An 18,698-nucleotide genomic window follows, 5' to 3' on the forward strand; every position below is an offset into this window, starting at 1 on the left:
TATGTTGTGCAGCGTAGAGATTTGTCTGAAATATAATAATATTCAGCAGCGCCTCATCAAAAAAAAACTTAAAAAAGTCCACAGCTCTGAGCCCTGTCGTGTCAAAGTTAATTCCAGGATGGCCCGTAAAGTCAGGGACCTGAGGGGTATAATTATCTGGGGCTACCCATGTGGGGTCAGTGGAAGCCCCAGACGCTTCTCCTGCAGAAGTCCCAGAAACTTCTCCTGCAGAAGTCCCAGGCACCTCTCCTGCAGAAGTCCCAGGCACTTCTCCTGCAGAAGTCCCAGGCACTTCTCCTGCAGAAGTCCCAGGCACTTCTCCTGCAGAAGTCCCTGGAACCCTACGGCGCCTTCTTGGGGGTCCTTCCAGGTCACTAGAAGATGAGCAGGAGGATGATGATAAGTAAAAGGGACCATCATCCCCACTAGCTGACTCGGTGTCAGAGGCAAGCATGTTATATGCCTCCAACACGGTGTACGTCTTCTGAGACATTGCACACAAAAAAAATAGAGAACTAGAAAAATTAGATAATGTGCACCAAACTACACGGATAAACCGTCTAGCAGGCACACAAAAAAAAAAAAATATAATGCACACCAAACTACACGGACAAGCCGCACAGATGGCACACACAAAAAATAATGTGCACTAAACTACACGGACAAGCCGCACAGATAGCACACAAAAAAAAAAAAGAGAATGCACACCAAACCACACGGACAAGCCGCACAGATGGCACACAAAAAATAATGCGCACTAAACTACACGGACAAGCCGCACAGATAGCACACAAAAAAAATAATGTGCACTAAACTACACGGACAAGCCGCACAGATAGCACACAAAAAAAAAAAGAGAATGCACACCAAACCACACGGACAAGCCGCACAGATGGCACACAAAAAATAATGCGCACTAAACTACACGGACAAGCCGCACAGATAGCACACAAAAAAAATAATGTGCACTAAACTACACGGACAAGCCGCACAGATAGCACACAAAAAAAAAAAGAGAATGCACACCAAACCACACGGACAAGCCGCACAGATGGCACACAAAAAATAATGTGCACTAAACTACACGGACAAGCCGCACAGATAGCACACAAAAAAAAAAAGAGAATGCACACCAAACCACACGGACAAGCCGCACAGATGGCACACAAAAAATAATGCGCACTAAACTACACGGACAAGCCGCACAGATAGCACACAAAAAAAATAATGTGCACTAAACTACACGGACAAGCCGCACAGATAGCACACAAAAAAAAAAAGAGAATGCACACCAAACCACACGGACCAGCCGCACAGATGGCACACAAAAAATAATGCGCACTAAACTACACGGACAAGCCGCACAGATGGCACACAAAAAAAATAATGCGCACTAAACTACACGGACAAGCCGCACAGATAGCACACACAAAAAAAGAGAATGCACACCAAACCACACGGACAAGCCGCACAGATGGCACACACAAAAAGTAGCTACGTACGGGTACACCTACGGCGCTCTGAAAAAAAATATTACCAGGCACCGAAAAAAAACCTATGTGCACCGCGCAAAAAGGCGCTACAAATGCACCTAGCTTGCCCTAAGACAAACTAACTACCGCTAAGACTGCTAAAGATTCTGTGCAGCGCTATTCACACGGCGCACTGAAAAGTGCGTCCAGTGCAGAACAACGCTAACACAGCGCACTGAAAAGTGCGTTTGGGTTCAGAAGGACAAGACAGGGAAAAACGGAAGACACGTGGGATCACACAAGGCGATCACACAGGGAACACACAGGACACAGGAAAAAACAGATAGGATGGGAATTTGTAGGGAACAATAGGGATCAGATAAGGATCAGAACACTATTTATAGTGTAAAAGTGTATTTTGGTGCACACAGTAACGCTCTTTCCTCTCTCCAGCGATACCAAACCAAAATGGTGCCGCTGGAGGAAGAGGAAGGGGCTAAAACCACGTTTTTCAGCCCAAAATCGCTGTAATTGGCCAGTCAGGTTTGACTGGCCAATCACGGCGATCGGCGGGCGGGACCGATTTGATTGGTCGGGTGACGGAGACAGGAACTCCTCCTGCCTCTGTCACCCAATTCTCGTCCCGATGTCACCACGTCGCGAGACGTGGTGACAATTCTAAAATCCTATGCGCTCGCGCCGTAGCTGTACTGCGCTGAGCGCTAATCGTCGGAAGCTGCGCAGTACAGCTACGGCGCGGAGCGCTAAGGTGTTAAACATGTAGGCTTGTTTGCCTTATCCTTCATGCTAATATTTATACTATGACATTTTAATGGATACATAAAGGATTTTTTTCATTTTTACCTGGGATGTGCTACAGCATCATTTCTATACATTTTAGATTACAAGTAAGACGCTAAGATGCACTCCTGTATGGATTCCACCACATTATTTGGAGACTTTATTATACTTTTTTTGCCTGATAAGATTCACAAAGGTTCAATGAACAGTCGGATTTCCTTTTTTTATAAATTGTATTTTTATTGAAATAAGTTTTATAAACTAAAACATACAATCACAGAGAAATTATTTGCAAACAAATTCACAGGAATCAGCACATAGAACTGTAGTTGAAAACCATATTGCGACACGCACTGTATGTCATACAAATCACATATGCATATCATAAAACGTGGAATGAAGTAAAAATATGCCGATAACATTGCTACATTATATATTCTACTGTGGTTGGAAACAAACCCCCAGGAAGGGGGGGGGGGGCACAAAGGAAAATTAAAGTATAAACAATATGAACAGAGAAATGAGAAAGACAAAACCAAGGGGGACAGACATAGACAAGACGGGAGACAGAGGGAAGTAGGGTAGGGAGGTCAAACACATCTCCACATAATCACATTCTCCCCAATATTGGCTCTCGCGTGGCATCACCTCGGTCTCCCATGCTTCCGGTGAAGGTATGCATAATTAGCAGTCCAAAGCCAGCTAATCTGTCTGGGGGTTAGAGTCCTGGTACAGAGGGGTTCACTGGCAAATTTTACCAGCTATTCCTGTCTAAGCTTAACCCTTTAATACTGAAGGCATTTAACACTGTCTCTCCTGACTCCCCATTCCCTCTGCAGTCTAAGACAGCTCATGTCGAGGTCATCCCTAAGCCTGGCAAGAGTGCCCAATTGTTCTCTAGTTATCGTCCCATTTCCTTGCTAAATGTGGACCTAAAAATATTTGAGAAACTCCTATCCAATAGTCTGAATCCTCTTCTGCTAGCTCATAAAGAGCAAGTGCGATTCATGCCAGACAGGGAGAGTTGTGATAATATCCTTAAAACTCTTGACATTATACATCACACCCACACACACACCAGACAAACCATGATGATCCTTTACCTGGACCCTGAAAAGGCCTTTGACAGGATCTCATGGCTATCTCACAGACAGAGCCTCTCCACTAGACCCATTTTTTATTGACCAAAGTTTAATCCCTCTACAATAATCCCTCGTTCAGACTTAAAGGGAACCCGTCACCACTATTTTCACAAATACAGGTAGTGGCAGGTTCCTATAGAGCTCTAGTAACTATCTGACACCCTGCTTTTAGCTAAAAATTGTCCCCCTCAGATCCCCATAAAATCAGAGTTATAATCTTGCCTGGTATCTATGCAGCTTTGGAGCGAGTCCATGGGGGCGTGGCCTAATGCCATGTGACCAGGGTGACATCATCAAAGGTCCTTGAGCTACTTAATATGAAAACTATACCCCATGTACATATCTGACCACATAAAACCATCACAGCAGCCTCCATGGACTTCTACTCCTCTCCATGCAGGCTGCTGTGATTTCTTGTGATAAAATATGCTGTGATTTCATAGTGTACAGTTCCTAATGCTACAAAAGCTATAGGACCTGCGATGATGTCACCCTGGTCACATGACATTATAGCAGCATACAGAGATAGGGATGGGGAGGAGCTGCTGGATTCAGCCTGAGGAGGCCACGCCCACCTGGACTACATGTAGCCATGCTTAGTTACCAGATAAAACTATAAAGTTGAATATATGGGAATCTCAGGGGCATAATTCTTAGCTACAAGCAGGGTGTCAAATAGTTATTAGAGCTCTATAGGAACCTGTCACTAGCTGTATTTGTGAAAATAGTGGTGACGGGTTCCCTTTAAGATCAACGGCACCCTCTCATTCAACCCCATTCTCCATTCACTCTGGCACCAGTCAAGGTTGTCCATTGTCTCCACTTATGTGCTGTGATGGAAGACCTCCTGGGGACCATTCAAAATAACCCGGACATCAAGAGGAATTCAGACCCACACTCCTCCTTCCCTGCCCTGATATCTGAATTGGATAATTTTTGCCACTGGTCCAATTTTAAGAACATGTCAAAATCTGAGTATCTCAATGTTTTTATCTCAACTTCCGTTGTATTCTCCCAGAGGTCTGGGTTCCCCTTTGCTTAGCCCCTGGGTGGTATTAAATTTTTTGGGACCAAAATTTACAAAGACTTACGCAAACTATTCCCTGACAATCTCAGCCCCCTACTTTCTACATTTGAGGAAGACTTGGATTCCTGGAGAAAGAAGCAATTTTCCTGGTTTGGCAACATAACTACCTCGACTACTCTACCTCACACAAACCATTCTGATCTTCATACCTTTCTCCTACTGGACAAAGTTCATACCCTTTCCCACCTGGGTTGGCAGGAGGCTCATTTCTTTATAGTTCCCATGACAAGTTACTCAGTTTCTCACAGGTTTTGGAAGGTTCAACAATCCAACCCTTTCAGTTCTTGATCTCTACCAAGACTAATATTCAACTCAAACACTTCAATGATTCAATCAAGCACCATACTCAATCATACGGATGAGTTGTAAGTGATGACGCACTTCCGGTTCGGAGCTTGTGTAGCGACACTCATCTGCTTTAGCTGGCGCACGCGCAGTAGTTTGGCGCGCACGCCGTAAAGAGCCAGCAGCATGGATCTGTCACTATAGCCAGACTGACTGGACCACTGCCAGCAGTCTTGTATTTGGTGAATGGCCTTCCTTATATCTCTTTATGTATAACCTTTACTTTGAGCCCCTGATTAATCTAATGCTATCATAGAGGAAACGCGTTGGGCAAATCTGTCTCTGTTATGTATTGTAGGGTAAGTTGCTGTAGGACTAGATGTGGACTGTCCTTGTTAGGACATGAGCTTTTGGGTTCAGTGAGGGTCAACATTTATTGATAGGGTCTGAATAGAGTAGTTTGATGTTTCCTTCTATCTGGATGGATCGAGTTTGAAGGACCGCAAGACCCATGCATGCTGTACCCTGACCAGAACCTGGTACCACTGACTGGGTGATAGTTCCTGCCTTCCTTTGCTATATTTACTTGTTGGCTACATTGGTATTTATACAGCTTTTATTAACCTGCATTTCAGATACTGGAGCTTGTTATAGATTGTTTCGCTCAGATATGTTAAAAACTTTCTAATTTTTACTGTGTTATCTCGAGGCCTAATTTATTGTATATTTATGTAATGGCTCACTTGTTTGCGCTATATTTTAGCAATATATAAGTAAAAGTTATGTTTTAATTACGTTTTTTCACCCATGCTTATACATATGGTTTCCTTTGTGGTGAGGTATAGTATCACTGTGCAGGGGTACCTTTTACCTTCTTACTGCAGTAACATTGATCGAATATTGCTGGGTTCTCTGTTACAATTCTACAACCAAAAATTGAACAGGGAAGACCAATCCTTCCAGCATTTGAAGGACTGAGCTTTCGATGTCGGCTGTGAACGCTAGTAATGCCTCCACCAAGTAAGCTTGCACTCCCTCATTATGTAATATTACCATATATCGATGTAATATTACCACACTCTACTGGTGGAATGAAGGATAGTACGCTATGTGGTGTGGATCCATCAGGGTAGCCATCCAGTATTCAGCACTGTTGACTATTTGGGCAACTTGAGTGTCATTGTGCAGGCGCTGCAGCATGTTTTGGCTCATGTGGGCAAGGTTGGCCAGAGGCAAGGACAAGCTGTCCTTGGTGGGAGGTGTTTCCTCCTCCACATCCCCCCGACCACACTCCAGTGATGCCCATTAGCTGCTCTGGGCATCATCCTGCTGGGAGAAATGCTCCTCATCCCCCTGCTCCAGTCTCTGGCTGGACAGTGCAGTACTGGATTCTGGAGCGGGAATTGAACTATTGCCTGCTGATGCTCACACACCTTTTCCAGCAAATGCATAGTTCAATTCCACTGAGTTGGTACACAACATATGAGGCGGTGGGTGGGTAGGCAGTACAGACATCCCCCTGCTGGTTTTGAGGCTTAGCAGCAGCAACCACTCGTCTCTCTGCTCCGGGCCAGTTTTAGACAAAGTGGGGCCCTAGGGAAAACTAAAGGTGGGGTTTCAAAATAAAACTAATTTATGAACACCACCCAGTTGCCTCAAGCTCCCTACGATGCAGCCCACACCTATTCATATTGCCAGAAGTACATGTCAGGGCTGTCACCTATCCCCACCCCTATTTGCTCTGGAACTTCTAGGGCAGTGGTGGCGAACCTATGGCACGGATGCCAGAGGTGGCACTCGGAGCACTCCTTGTGGGCACCCAGGCCATCACCCCAGCACAGAGTTTCCAGACAGGACTCAAAACCTCCTCCTTCAGCCCCTGGCCCCCCAGGATGTGCTGTGATCAGTGCTGTTTTAAAGCTACATATGCTTAGCTGTCTGGGACTACAGGAGGAGCAAGGAAGTGCAGACAAGACAGCATTATTACTGGAGCTCCTGCTCTGGGCCCCACAATTCTGCCTGTACAGGGGACCCTGGAAGGAAGCTACAATGATGGTATGAATTTCTCCTCTTTCTTTTAGGGCTCATTCACATGGCCGTCTGCGCATGTACATCCCCATAGACGGCAATAGCGGCACGGTGAGGATACAGTGCCACACATGTGTGTCACCAATCCGGGCCGCACACCGCAAAATGATAGAACATGCTCTATCTTTCAGCGAGTGTGCGGCTGTGTGCCGCTGTTTTCTATGGAAGGAGAAGGGGTCACCTCCTCCTCCTCCTCTCCAGCACACAGCGGTATGCCCGCACAGTCTATGGAGGATGCTCATAGGCTGCAGGGTGACTTGGACAAACTGAGTGTTTGGTCATCCACTTGGCAAATGAGGTTCAATGTGGATAAATGTAAAGTTATGCACCTGGGGGCTAATAACCCAAAGGCAAAATATGTCCTTGGGGAAGTAAATCTGGGAGAGTCCCTTGTTGAGAAGGACCTGGGGGTACTAGTAGATCATAAATTGAATAACAGGATGCAATGTCAATCAGCTGCCTCTAAAGCAAGTAGGATCAAAGCTGGTATGGACTCTCGGGATAGGGATGTAATATTACCACTGTACAAGGCATTGGTTCGGCCTCACCTGGAATATGCTGTCCAGTTCTGGGCACTGGTCCATAAAAAGGATGTCCTGGATCTAGAGAGGGTTCAACGTAGAGCCACAAAAATTATAAGGGGTATGGAGGGTCTCAGTTATGAGGAAAGATTACAAGAGGCGATTAATTTTATATAAATTTATGAATGGTCCATACAAAAAATATGGTGGTAAATTATTTCATATTAAATCAAATCAAAACACAATGGGCACTGTCTCCATCTGGAGAAATCAAGGTTTAATCACCAGAGGCGACAGGGCTTTTTTACTATGAGAACTGTCAATCTGTGGAATAGCCTGCCTCAGGCGCTGGTCACAGCAGAGAGCTTCAAGAAGGGTCTAGATGCCTTTTTACACCTAAATAACATTGATGGTTATGTTATATAGAATGGTTTTCCCTAAATCCCGTCTTCATCTAATCCCTTCCCTTCCTTGGTTGAACTTGATGGACACGTGTCTTTTTTCAACCTAACTATGATGATACTATAATGATTTCACTATCTACCATGTTCAAACATAAAAGCCTGGGTGGTATGCCACTTCCCAATTTCGCCCTATACTATAAAGCAGCTCAAGTAGCCCAATTTGCCTCTATTGCCGCTCCCAAAAATGCACCCAGATGGATGTTGCTTGAATCCCAGCTAATCCAGCCATTCGCACTACCAAGCCTGTTCAGGATGACAGGCCCAATGCCAACCTTATTACAGACCCTGTACATAACGGACTTACACTTCACTCCTTAGCGCTCTCTTAGATTTCAACATAAATTGCAGACTAATCCTTCTCCATTGTTACTCCTTTTAACCGCTTAAGGACCGGGCCCTTTCCTGTTTTTTCATGTCCATTTTTCATTCCCCACCTTAAAAAATCTATAACCTTTTTATTTTTACACGTAAAGAGCTGTGTGACGGCTTGTTTTCTGTGTAACAAATTACACTTCATATTTATGGTATTAAATATTCCATGCCATGTACTCGGAAGCGGGAAAAAATTTCCAAATGCAGTGAAAATGGTGAAAAAACGCATTTGTGACATCTTCTTGTGGGCTTGGATATTACGTCTTTCACTGAGCGCCCCAAATGACATGTCTACTTTATTCTTTGGGTCGGTACGATTAAGGGGATACCACATTTGTATAGGTTTTATAATGTTTTCATACATTTACAAAAATTAAAACCTGCTGTACAAAAATTATTTTTTTGATTTTGCCAACTTCTGGCGCTAATAACTTTTTTATACTTTGGTGTACAGAGCTGTGGGTGGTGTCATTTTTTGCGAAATTTGATAATATTTTCAATGATGTCATTTTTAGGACTGTACGACCTTTTGATCACTTTTTATAGATTTTTTTATATTTTTCAAAATGGCAAAAAAGTGCCATTTTCGACTTTGGGCGCTATTTTCCGTTACGGGGTTAAACGCATTGAAAAACCGTTATCATATTTTGATAGATCGGGCATTTTCGGACGCGTCGATACCTAATGTATTTTTACTGTTTATTTATCTTTATGTCAGTGAAAGGGGGGTGATTTGAAATTTTAGGTTTTTTTATTATAATTTTTTTTTAACTTTTTTTATTTTTACTAATTTTCAGACTCCCTAGAGTACTTTAACCCTAGGTTGTCTGATCGATCCTATCATATACTGCCATACTACAGTATGGCAGTATATGGGGATTTTCCTCCTCATTCATTACAATGTGCTATCAGCACATTGTAATGAAGGGGTTAAAGCGAAATATGGAGACGGATCGCCGGAAACCATGGAGACGGATCGCCGCTCCCCAATGACGTCACGGGGAGCGGCGATCCCCAACCACTATCTTTTTGAGGCTGCCGGCAGCTTTGCTAGCACCGATCGCGGGTGTTACCGGTAAGCCTTTGCTGCAATATGCAGCAAAGACTTACCGGCTATGGAGAGCCCTCTCCATGCAGCGCGACCCGACCTCCGCCACGGCGGGCGGTCGCGAACTGGTTAAAAAACCCGCTTTTCCTCCAAGACTAGAATCAAGGGATTTACGATGGTGGGTGACAAAGGGTATCATCCATTTGCGGCACCTGATGGCCGGAGGTAAACCGCTGTCTCATAACTAAGTTGGAGTATACCTGGGAAAGGGAGTGGGTTCGCACAGAGCTATGTATGTGCCCTCTTCCGCGTAGTGGGATAGATTGACAAAAGACAAAAAAGGAATATGAGCGCTCTCCTAGTGCATTAAACGATGTAAAACTTAGGAAGAATTATTTCTTTATAGTTGGACTCTCACCTGATATAATTGGTCAAGAAGCATGTATAATCAATCTTTCGAGAATCCTGGCAGCTCTTCCACAAGCAGGTTCCGTTTTCCGTGTTCCAGGGTCACCGGTGGACGGTATCCAAGATGAAGGAAATTACTGCTGGTATTCCAAGCTTGTTGGTTATAGCGCCCAAAAAAGGATATCTCGGAGTTCCGATCTTAAAATTAATCTCGTGCTTTATTTCATAAAAATTAATAAAACATGAATAAAAATCGCAACGCGTTTCGGTTCTGTACTAGAAGAAGGAGAAGAAGGTAACCTCTCTTAGGATACTCCATGAAACGTACTATGTTCCCGCACGTCTTGCCAATATGTACCCCCACCTGCCCAACAGTTGCTTTCCAGGCTGCAATGCCCTGGGCGATATGGCACATATATGGTGGCACTGCCCCAAAGTTGCTCCCCTTGGAACCGTGTGAAAACCCTCATCTGCTCTCTGTTACAGAGACACCTGTAACCCCAGCAGTACTCCTGCTAGGAGATAAACCGGCAAAGGTTAAAAACAGAACCCATCACTTAGTCCAATTTACAGCTTTAGCGACTAAAATTTACGTAGAAGTTAAATGGAAATCCCCGGACTTATTCTTTACTGGAGAAGGAGAGAGATAGAAGACCAATTGGTACGTGGATAGATAAAAGTTAGGAGATAGATAGATAGGTCAATAGAAGATATAAATGGTTAGACAGACAAATATATAGATAGGAAATAGATAAATTATAGGAGATAGATAAGTAGACAGATGATTTATCTATCTAGCTTTTTCTATATATTGTCTATTTACCAATCTATCTCCTATCTTTTATCTTTCCATGTATCAATTGATAGATAATAAGTATCTTTACCCGGACAATGAACCAAGGGATATTAAAAAAGCAATAGATCCTCTGCCAACAAAAGTCCACATGCAAGGGGCCCTGGGCATAGGCTCAGTTTGCCACCTCCTAATGCTGTCCCAGTGTCTGCTTTTGGATCCCAGATGACTAAGACTGGTACTATATTGTAGAAATATTGTACTAAAAATGATACTGTAAGGTAGTACTGTATGATGCAGTATGATAGTACTACGACCATCCGTTTTAATATATATAATGTGTGTGTGTGTGTGTGTTTATGATTTTTTGATAGTTAGGACTGTATGTGCCATTACCATTAGGCATTTGAGGGTCTTTGCCTAGGATGTCCAGTTACAGAGGGAATCCTTGGTAGGATAAATGTGTTTTTTTCATACCTGGAATTCAGTTTGGAACATATACCTGGATCTGGGTAGGCAGTGCCCCTCTCTCTGCTTCCCTAAACATAAACTGACTGCTTTGTGATATGTGGGGAGGACTGGCTGGATTTCACACATGAATATAATATATAATCCAGTCTGTTAGACAGTATTTGCATATGTGTGTTTTGTTCATTCACTTTTTAAAAAATATTTTAGCTCTATCCATGGAAGCTCCAGCATATTATCCATCAATTTGCAAGAAAGTGTTACAGGCTGCTTTAACTCTACATAAGAAGCAGGACTCGCCAGATGTCTACAAAATAAGGTATGATATTTATCTTTTAGGGTGTCACTGGGTCTAAGAGGACAGGGAGAGTATAAACTAGAACAAACTTAAAGGGCACCTACCACCAGGATGAAGGACTGTATGCGAATGAGCCTTTGGGGCTCCACAGGTGTTTATAGAGCCTGGAGCCCCTCAGGCTCATTTGCATACAGTCCTTCATTCTGGTGGTAGATGTCATTTAACCTTTATTAGGTGATATATTAAAATGATATAACCCAAATTGTGCTATGATAAAATATTGTTTGATCAATGGCAACACAAGGGATTTGATAACAACTGGTGTACAGAGCAAACACCAGTCACTGATTTATCCATAGTACATCCAGCTGAATATTACCAGCTATGACCACTAGATGTCAGTGGTTACCACATTTTGATATGTGACCGCATGGTGTACTGAACTAAGAGACCGGATACATTCAACTCCTGTCATACCAAGCACATTTGACAACAAGGGTGGTAGTACTAGAATGTTGCCCTCATAAGGTGCTCAGAAAAAAAGGAGGCTTTTAGATGCGTTTCATCTCCAATGTTCACCATTCACCAAAAGTGTATATCTGTAAAGTGGAATGCCCAACTAATTACTTATTTTGCAAGCTCTGTGCAGTGCTACATAATCTGTGTGCGCTATATAAATAAAGGAATTATTAATAACCCTGGCTGGATGACTGAAAGCCACCATATTTCATTATCAGGTCAGTGGTACATTGTGCTAACAAATTTGGTGACTTCATAACATACTACAATGCGTGATCTAGTCCTGATTGTAGACAAGAAGATAACTTCTAAGAGACACCAATGCCTTGGCCGTGGATGCTGGTGAAATTGATCACCTGTGGTGTCATCTGGCTAAAAGGACAATTCCGCCCCTCAGTACAGTTCTGGCACACCCATCTCTCGAGAAGCACCAATCATGTGAGCCGAGCGAGGTATGACTTGATTACAGGGTGGTGACTGTTTATGTAGCAGATGCATCAAGGTGCCTCCGCCTAGTGCGCACACTGCGCTGTCACCACTCTCAACATGGAAAAAGATGGTAGAGAGGCCAGCTACGTATCTGAAATTGTCCCGTCAGCATAGATGAAATGCGGGCATCGTTATGTATTTATTCACAAGATTCCCCCCTTATACAGTCGAGGGAGTTCCTATGCAAGACAGGTAATGAGTTTAAAAGCAGGTAACAAATCAGATAAAATTATCCATAGAAGGACATACAGCTGTGCAGAGAGAATTAAACTGTAAGCTTAAACTGTAACTGGAGCTAAAGAAACGGCGTCATTCAAACCGTCTGGTTTGGTAGTTCTCTAATGGAATTGCCATTGTGCCTCTTTTACCGGGATACGTTTATTCCAGTTGTCCCTGCTGGGGGACAGACATACCCATTCAATCTTTTTCGCCAACTTCTTTGTCCCTCTTGAGGACATGTCAAAATCTAGAGATTTTTTTCTTGGACTGGCTCATCGAATATCATACGTTACGGTTATGATCAGATGAATCATACCTTCACCATCAGACTTAGCTCTAACAATGCTGACTAGGTAGTGTCTGCTGTGTGCCTGCATGCATTACACATTTCTTGTTTATGTTAATCCCTTACCAGGAATCTGCATTCTAAGCGAGCTGCCTGTTCTGCAAATTTTCGGTATCTGACGAATAGTTCCTATGGATCCGCAGGAACTGTCCTTATGGTATACCCTTCTTAAGTACGAGAGGATGATGGCTATCCCACTGCAGCCAACTATTATTCGCTGTCAATGTTCATCAATCTGGATTGATCCGCATTGTTTGGACGCTACAAAATAAAAAGAGTGAATCACCTGATATTTCACAATGATAGGTTAGGGAAGGGAACGATGTAGGGTTGTGTGTGTGTGTGTGTGAGGGGGGATGGGGGGTTTGAGGACTTAACCTAGCTCACAATACCAAGTTGGGGCGAATATAAATTCTAAATTTCCTCGATTCCCAATGATCTATTTGCTTTATGATGTCATTGAAGAGGCTCAGTGGATGCCCTGATGCAAAATGAATGAGAGGCGAACGGACTGAAACATGGGAACAGGCTGGAACGCAGGAACGGAACACAGGAACTGGAACACAAGAACTGGAATGCAGGAATTCACTGGGGTTGGGGTTTTCACTTCACACAATAAGGCTTGAAGATCTGGAGGGGAGTGATGGGAACCGCCAGATTATATAGCAACTGCGGAAGTGGCCAGCACCAATGAGTGGTGCTCTGGCCTTTAAATCACCAAATGAGTGCATGCCGGGGACCTCCAGGTGCGTCTGTGTAAAATTCCACTTCCACAGTGGTTGTCTAATACTGAAGCCATACTGACTTACCATTATAATCAGTACACACAGCCAGATCAGCTTCACAGGTCCTTCACTACTAATGTGCAGCCCGCTCACCTAGCCAGTGAAGCCCCGCGGAATCGGACCTCTGCTCTCCATCTCCACAGGTCCGACTCTGCAGATTCTGACCTGATGAAGACACCGATACGGTGTTGAAACGAGTTGTCAAATATAAATATAAATAAAAATAAAATAACTCTTACACTTTACCTTGGATGTAGCGCGTCAATCTACCCTACCCCATATTTTTTCTTCCCTTGCACCCCTACAGGTGTCATCCCCTTTTCTAGTAAGATCAGGGGCACAGTTCCTGGTTCTTTTGAAGCAGAATGCTAGCCAGCGCAGTGGGAACATTCATGCTTAAATCTGGGGTGACCAGATGGGGGTTGGGTTGTTAGAACCCAACGCCCTGCCCATCAAATCTTGAAAACCTGACCACATCTGAGCTATCCTATGGGGAAGGGAACCTAGCCCACCCGCTATCAGTAAGTTATTATTAAATGAATACATATGAGGAAGAGGTAAGGGAATGGGTGGGTGAATGGGGCAGCATGGTACTCACCGGGCTGCCACGTAGGGGGAGAACAACTGTCGGGCTGGATCCTGTATCGGTGGTAAGGGATCTGGTCGAGAGGATGAGCCTCATTGGAGTCTACCGACTCTGCCAAATCCTCTGGAGGTTCAATGATGGAGCAGGCCAGGGTAGACTGCTGTGTTGGGGGGCAATATCGTGGTGACTGCAGGGACGGAGGTGACGAAGCTAGAGGGATGTGGTCCACCGCTTACACCATGTGGTGATTGCGCCTGGGTGAAGTGCTAACCTTAAGCGCTGTGGCTGGTGGAAGAGGGGGGTGTATTGGGTGCTCTAACCCTCCCCCGCTCATGGCTTATGCTGTGGTGAGGGAGATCGCTGGGCAGAACTTGGAAGACGTCCCGATGCTAGTAGGTGAAGGGAAGCCCCTTTAATCCGCTGATGCTGAAGGCGGCTGCATCCCTCTTTCTCTCTTTGTGAGTGGAGAAAAAGAAAATCATCAATCATCAGTTGATGAGTCATAGCTTATTTTTTTCACTGTACCATAAAAATAGTAGGTTAGGTTTATTCTATATGTCACAATGATTATGGCGATACCTCATGTATTTAATTTAATTTATTCAATTTATTTAATTTTTTATTTTTTTTTAGTTTTGACAATCTCATACATCTGCATCTTTAGACATAGTTCATTACCAACACCTATAATGTCCCCTTTTCTTTGGCCTTTTCACTGCGAGAAAAAAAATATATACATACCTCATATACACAAGTATAAGCAGACCAGACTAGAATACAACCCGGGGCATCTAATTTTACCACAAAATAAACTGTGAAACTTGACTTGAGTATAAACCTAGGGTGGGAAATGCAGCCGTTACTCTTTAATAAAATGTCCCGCAGCCTCCACTCACAATGAAATGTCCCCAACAGAGACCCCGTAATAATGTCCCCAGCAGAGCCCTATTAAGAAAAAAAAAGTGGACACAGTGGCCTGTGGTGCTGGTACAGAACTCGCCATTTCCTTATTTGGTGGAACTCTGTGTGCCATTTAGGGAAGTGGACTCTCGTGATCTGCAAACTTCCTTATGAGCACATGCGATACACACATTTTTATGGTCCTGGTGAAGGGAATATTCCATTCCCACAACGTGTTGTCCCACTGTTACTTCAATAACGCCATTTCATACACACGTTTTACCACTGTTGTATACTTTGGAGGGAGCACGAGAAACAACCAGTTTTTTTGCCATATTTGTAAGCTTGCCCTTATTAAAGTCATGGGAAGGTGAAATTAAAATGTGTGCATTTAATTCTGCATGGCAGAGATTCTTTTCTTTGAACATAATTTCTCTTATTCTTATTTGTTATATTATATTTTTATTTCAGTAAATGCCTACATAGCCTTATAAAGTTGACCTTACCTGAAAGGTCTGTGGAGCTAGAGAACTGTGACCAAGAAGAAGCATGGCAGTATTATAAAGAGGCACACGCTATTATTTCCACTTCGGTAAGTTAAATAATTTCATGTAGTGAACTAAAAGTATAGGCAGCACCCCTGATACTTCAAGGCTATTTAAGGCATTCAAAACTTTGTACCTTATCCCCACTGTAATGTTTCTATGGAGTTTACGATTCCTTTGATCAACTGTTGTCTTGCACAGAAGTTTTATTAATTTGAAGCTCATTCCTGATTTTTCATTGTATTTATACTATAAAGCTGATACAAATGCAGCAACAAAACTATTTAAAGCACAGTAATAAAACTTCCTTCCTGCATCGAGTGAAAATGGACCAATTGACATTGGGAAGGAAGATAAGATGAGGACTCCCTCAGGTGATCCCCTAAGCAGAACATCTGCCGCCTCATGAGGAACATGCCCAGAGGTCATACATGGCACAGGGAGGCCACATACACTACTGAGTCTCATTTCCTTAAAGGGTTTTTCCCCATGAAGAAGACTTAGTTTTCCACGGCATAGGGCCTAACTTGCTGATCAGTGGGAGTCTCAGTGCTGAGACCCCCACAGATCATGAAAACTAGGGGTCCGACGGGGTCCCATGTAACTCCCTTGAACCCCTTGTCAGACTAATGGAGCAAACGGCCGTGCATGACCGTTCTGCTCCATTTATCTCTAAGGAGCTGACAGAAATTGCTGAGCGCTGCGCTGACACCCCCAATGATCACAGGGGGAAAACCCCTTTAGTGGAAATGCTCCAAGTTAAAGTTGAAATTTATTTTGAGTATCATTCTAAATGTGGACCCTTCATTGGATATTCATTTAATTTTTATTGATCTTTTTTGTTTTTGTTCTCAACACATTTACTATGTAATAAATAAATAATTGCACCGGGAATATTGTATTAATTTAGATCTAGGATATGGTACTTTATATTTTTTTGAACAGTGTATATATTTTCTTTATACCTTTCTGTACATATTTCAATCTACTACTTTTTGGGGTTTGAGCACAGTGTGGGGGCTTCAGGAATCTCAGGAAGACTGAAGGCTGCACACATTTAGACACATTTACTAAGGGCCATGCGCCATTTGTCAGACTTTGAACGTTCTTTTAGGTGCTAACATTTTGCACAGGTTTTGTGTTGCATGTGACCATTTGTGGCGCAGCTACTTCATGCGTCACAAATTTCTGCACTGAATGGGGCATTTCGGTGCTCAGTCAGACCCTGGGCCAGATTTAACATGCAAAGTCTGAAATGTTTCACAGACCATATGTTAAAGGTGCACCAAAAAAAAAATGAGTTGGTGCCAGATTCATGCAGAACGTAGTACAGAACAGCACTGCACTGTGCTTAGTAAATGTGCCCCAATGTATAACACAAAGTAACGCAATTGAATTACATTTACACTATATAAGATATTTTTATCTGGGCATTGGCATTTAATTTAATTCATCTGCCACATTTCTTCAATTTGGATGTCATTAACCCCATAGCGCAAAAAGACGTACCTGTACGTCTTGATGCGTAGGGGAAAGTATGAAGAGGGCTCACGGGCTGAGCCCTTTTCATACTCACCGGTTGTTTGTTTCATTGTGAAGCAAACACCCGGTGAGTATGAAAAGGGCTCACTAACACCCGGGATCGGGGAGCGGCGATCCGTTGCCATGACAGCCTCGGGTCGCACAAAGATCCGAGGCTATCATGTTTTAGGCTATCTATTACAATGTGCGATTTGCACATTGTAATAGATGATGTGCAAAAACCACATATACTGCCATACTGTAGTATGGCAGTATATGGTAGGATCAATCAGATAACCTAGGGCAGGGGTCCCTAAACTACGGCCCGTGGCCCGTTTCTATCCGGCCCCCGGCCCATCAAGCTCAGAGCCCCCGGATCCGGATTTGTTACTTGGGGCCCCCGGGCTGGAGCTTCAATAGAGTCAGTGATTGGGGGCCTCAGTCCAGACAGGAAGCTCCTGCCCGTCACTGAAAAGTGCTCGATGCGGCCGGAAATGGCCGCATGAGCACTATTATTGCAGGTGGAGCGATGTGGCCGGAAGACAACCCCGGCGCACATCGCTCCTTGAACCTGGATGTGCGTCCAAGGGTGATCACGTCATCACGCGGCCGCGCACCCCTTCCTGTACGGCAGCAGCCAGAAGAAAGAAGACGCGGGAGCCAGAGGTAAGTACAGGGGTCTTTTTTTTTTTTAAACAGCAGTAGAAAGATTGTGGCTGCCCTATTATATGAAATAATGGATTATGGGGCCATTATAGAAAATAATAATGGAGGGGCAGCATAGGGAATAATTATGAGGGGCAGGATAGAAAATAATTAATTATGAGGGGCAGCATAGAAAATAATTAATTATGAGTGGCAGCATACGAAATAATTAATGGTGGGGGGCAGCATAGGAAATAATTATGAGGGTCAGTCTAGTAATTAATAGGGGGGGTGACAGCATATTTAATAATTAATTGACCCAATTAATTCATTAATTTGGCCAATAAATAAAATAGTTCACAAAGGGGTGCAGTATATTAAATAATTAATTGAGGGGGCCCAGTGCATTACGGATGCGGTCGCATGTACCACTAGCGCTGTGTTTTCAAAGTATTTCATATATTTTTTTTATTTTTAAACTTCAGTCCGGCCCTCCAACGGTCTGAGAGGGACAGTGACCGGCCCCTATGTAAAAAGTTTGGGGGCCCCTGACCTAGGGTTTAAATACCCTAGGGACTCTGAAAAGTAGTAAAAAATAAAAATAAAAAAAGGAAAAAACATTAAAAATGATATTAAAAAACCCTTAAATCACCTCCTTTCCCAAGAAGTCATATAAATAAACAGTAAAAATCATAAACACATTAGATATCGCATATATATGTCCGAAAATGCCCGATCTATGAAAATATAATAACTGTTTTTCACTGTGTTTAACCTCGTAAAGAAAAATAGCATCCAAAGTCGCAAATGGCATTTTTTTCCATTTTGAAAAATATAAAAAATTCAATAAAAAGTGATCCAAAAGTCGCATAGTCCAAAAAATAGAAGCATTGAAA

At 43.3% G+C, this 18,698-nt stretch overlaps 1 protein-coding gene across 10 annotated transcripts in view; it reads left to right on the plus strand.

Moving 5' to 3' along the window:
- The window catches only part of TEX11 (testis expressed 11), a 285,428-nt gene that overhangs the window by 233,775 nt on the left and 32,955 nt on the right, over positions 1-18,698 (plus strand). For 9 of the 10 annotated variants that reach the window (XM_072125893.1, XM_072125894.1, XM_072125889.1 and 6 more), the window contains 2 exons: positions 11,160-11,268; positions 15,563-15,683. In XM_072125893.1, the coding sequence (XP_071981994.1) occupies positions 11,160-11,268; positions 15,563-15,683 (230 nt within the window). Of the gene's footprint in view, positions 1-11,159; positions 11,269-15,562; positions 15,684-18,698 lie in introns of those variants that run through there. The other variant, XM_072125897.1, reaches the window with a different exon arrangement.

This window comes from Engystomops pustulosus, chromosome 9 (genome assembly GCF_040894005.1).
Source record: "Engystomops pustulosus chromosome 9, aEngPut4.maternal, whole genome shotgun sequence".
Lineage (NCBI taxonomy): Eukaryota > Metazoa > Chordata > Amphibia > Anura > Leptodactylidae > Engystomops > Engystomops pustulosus.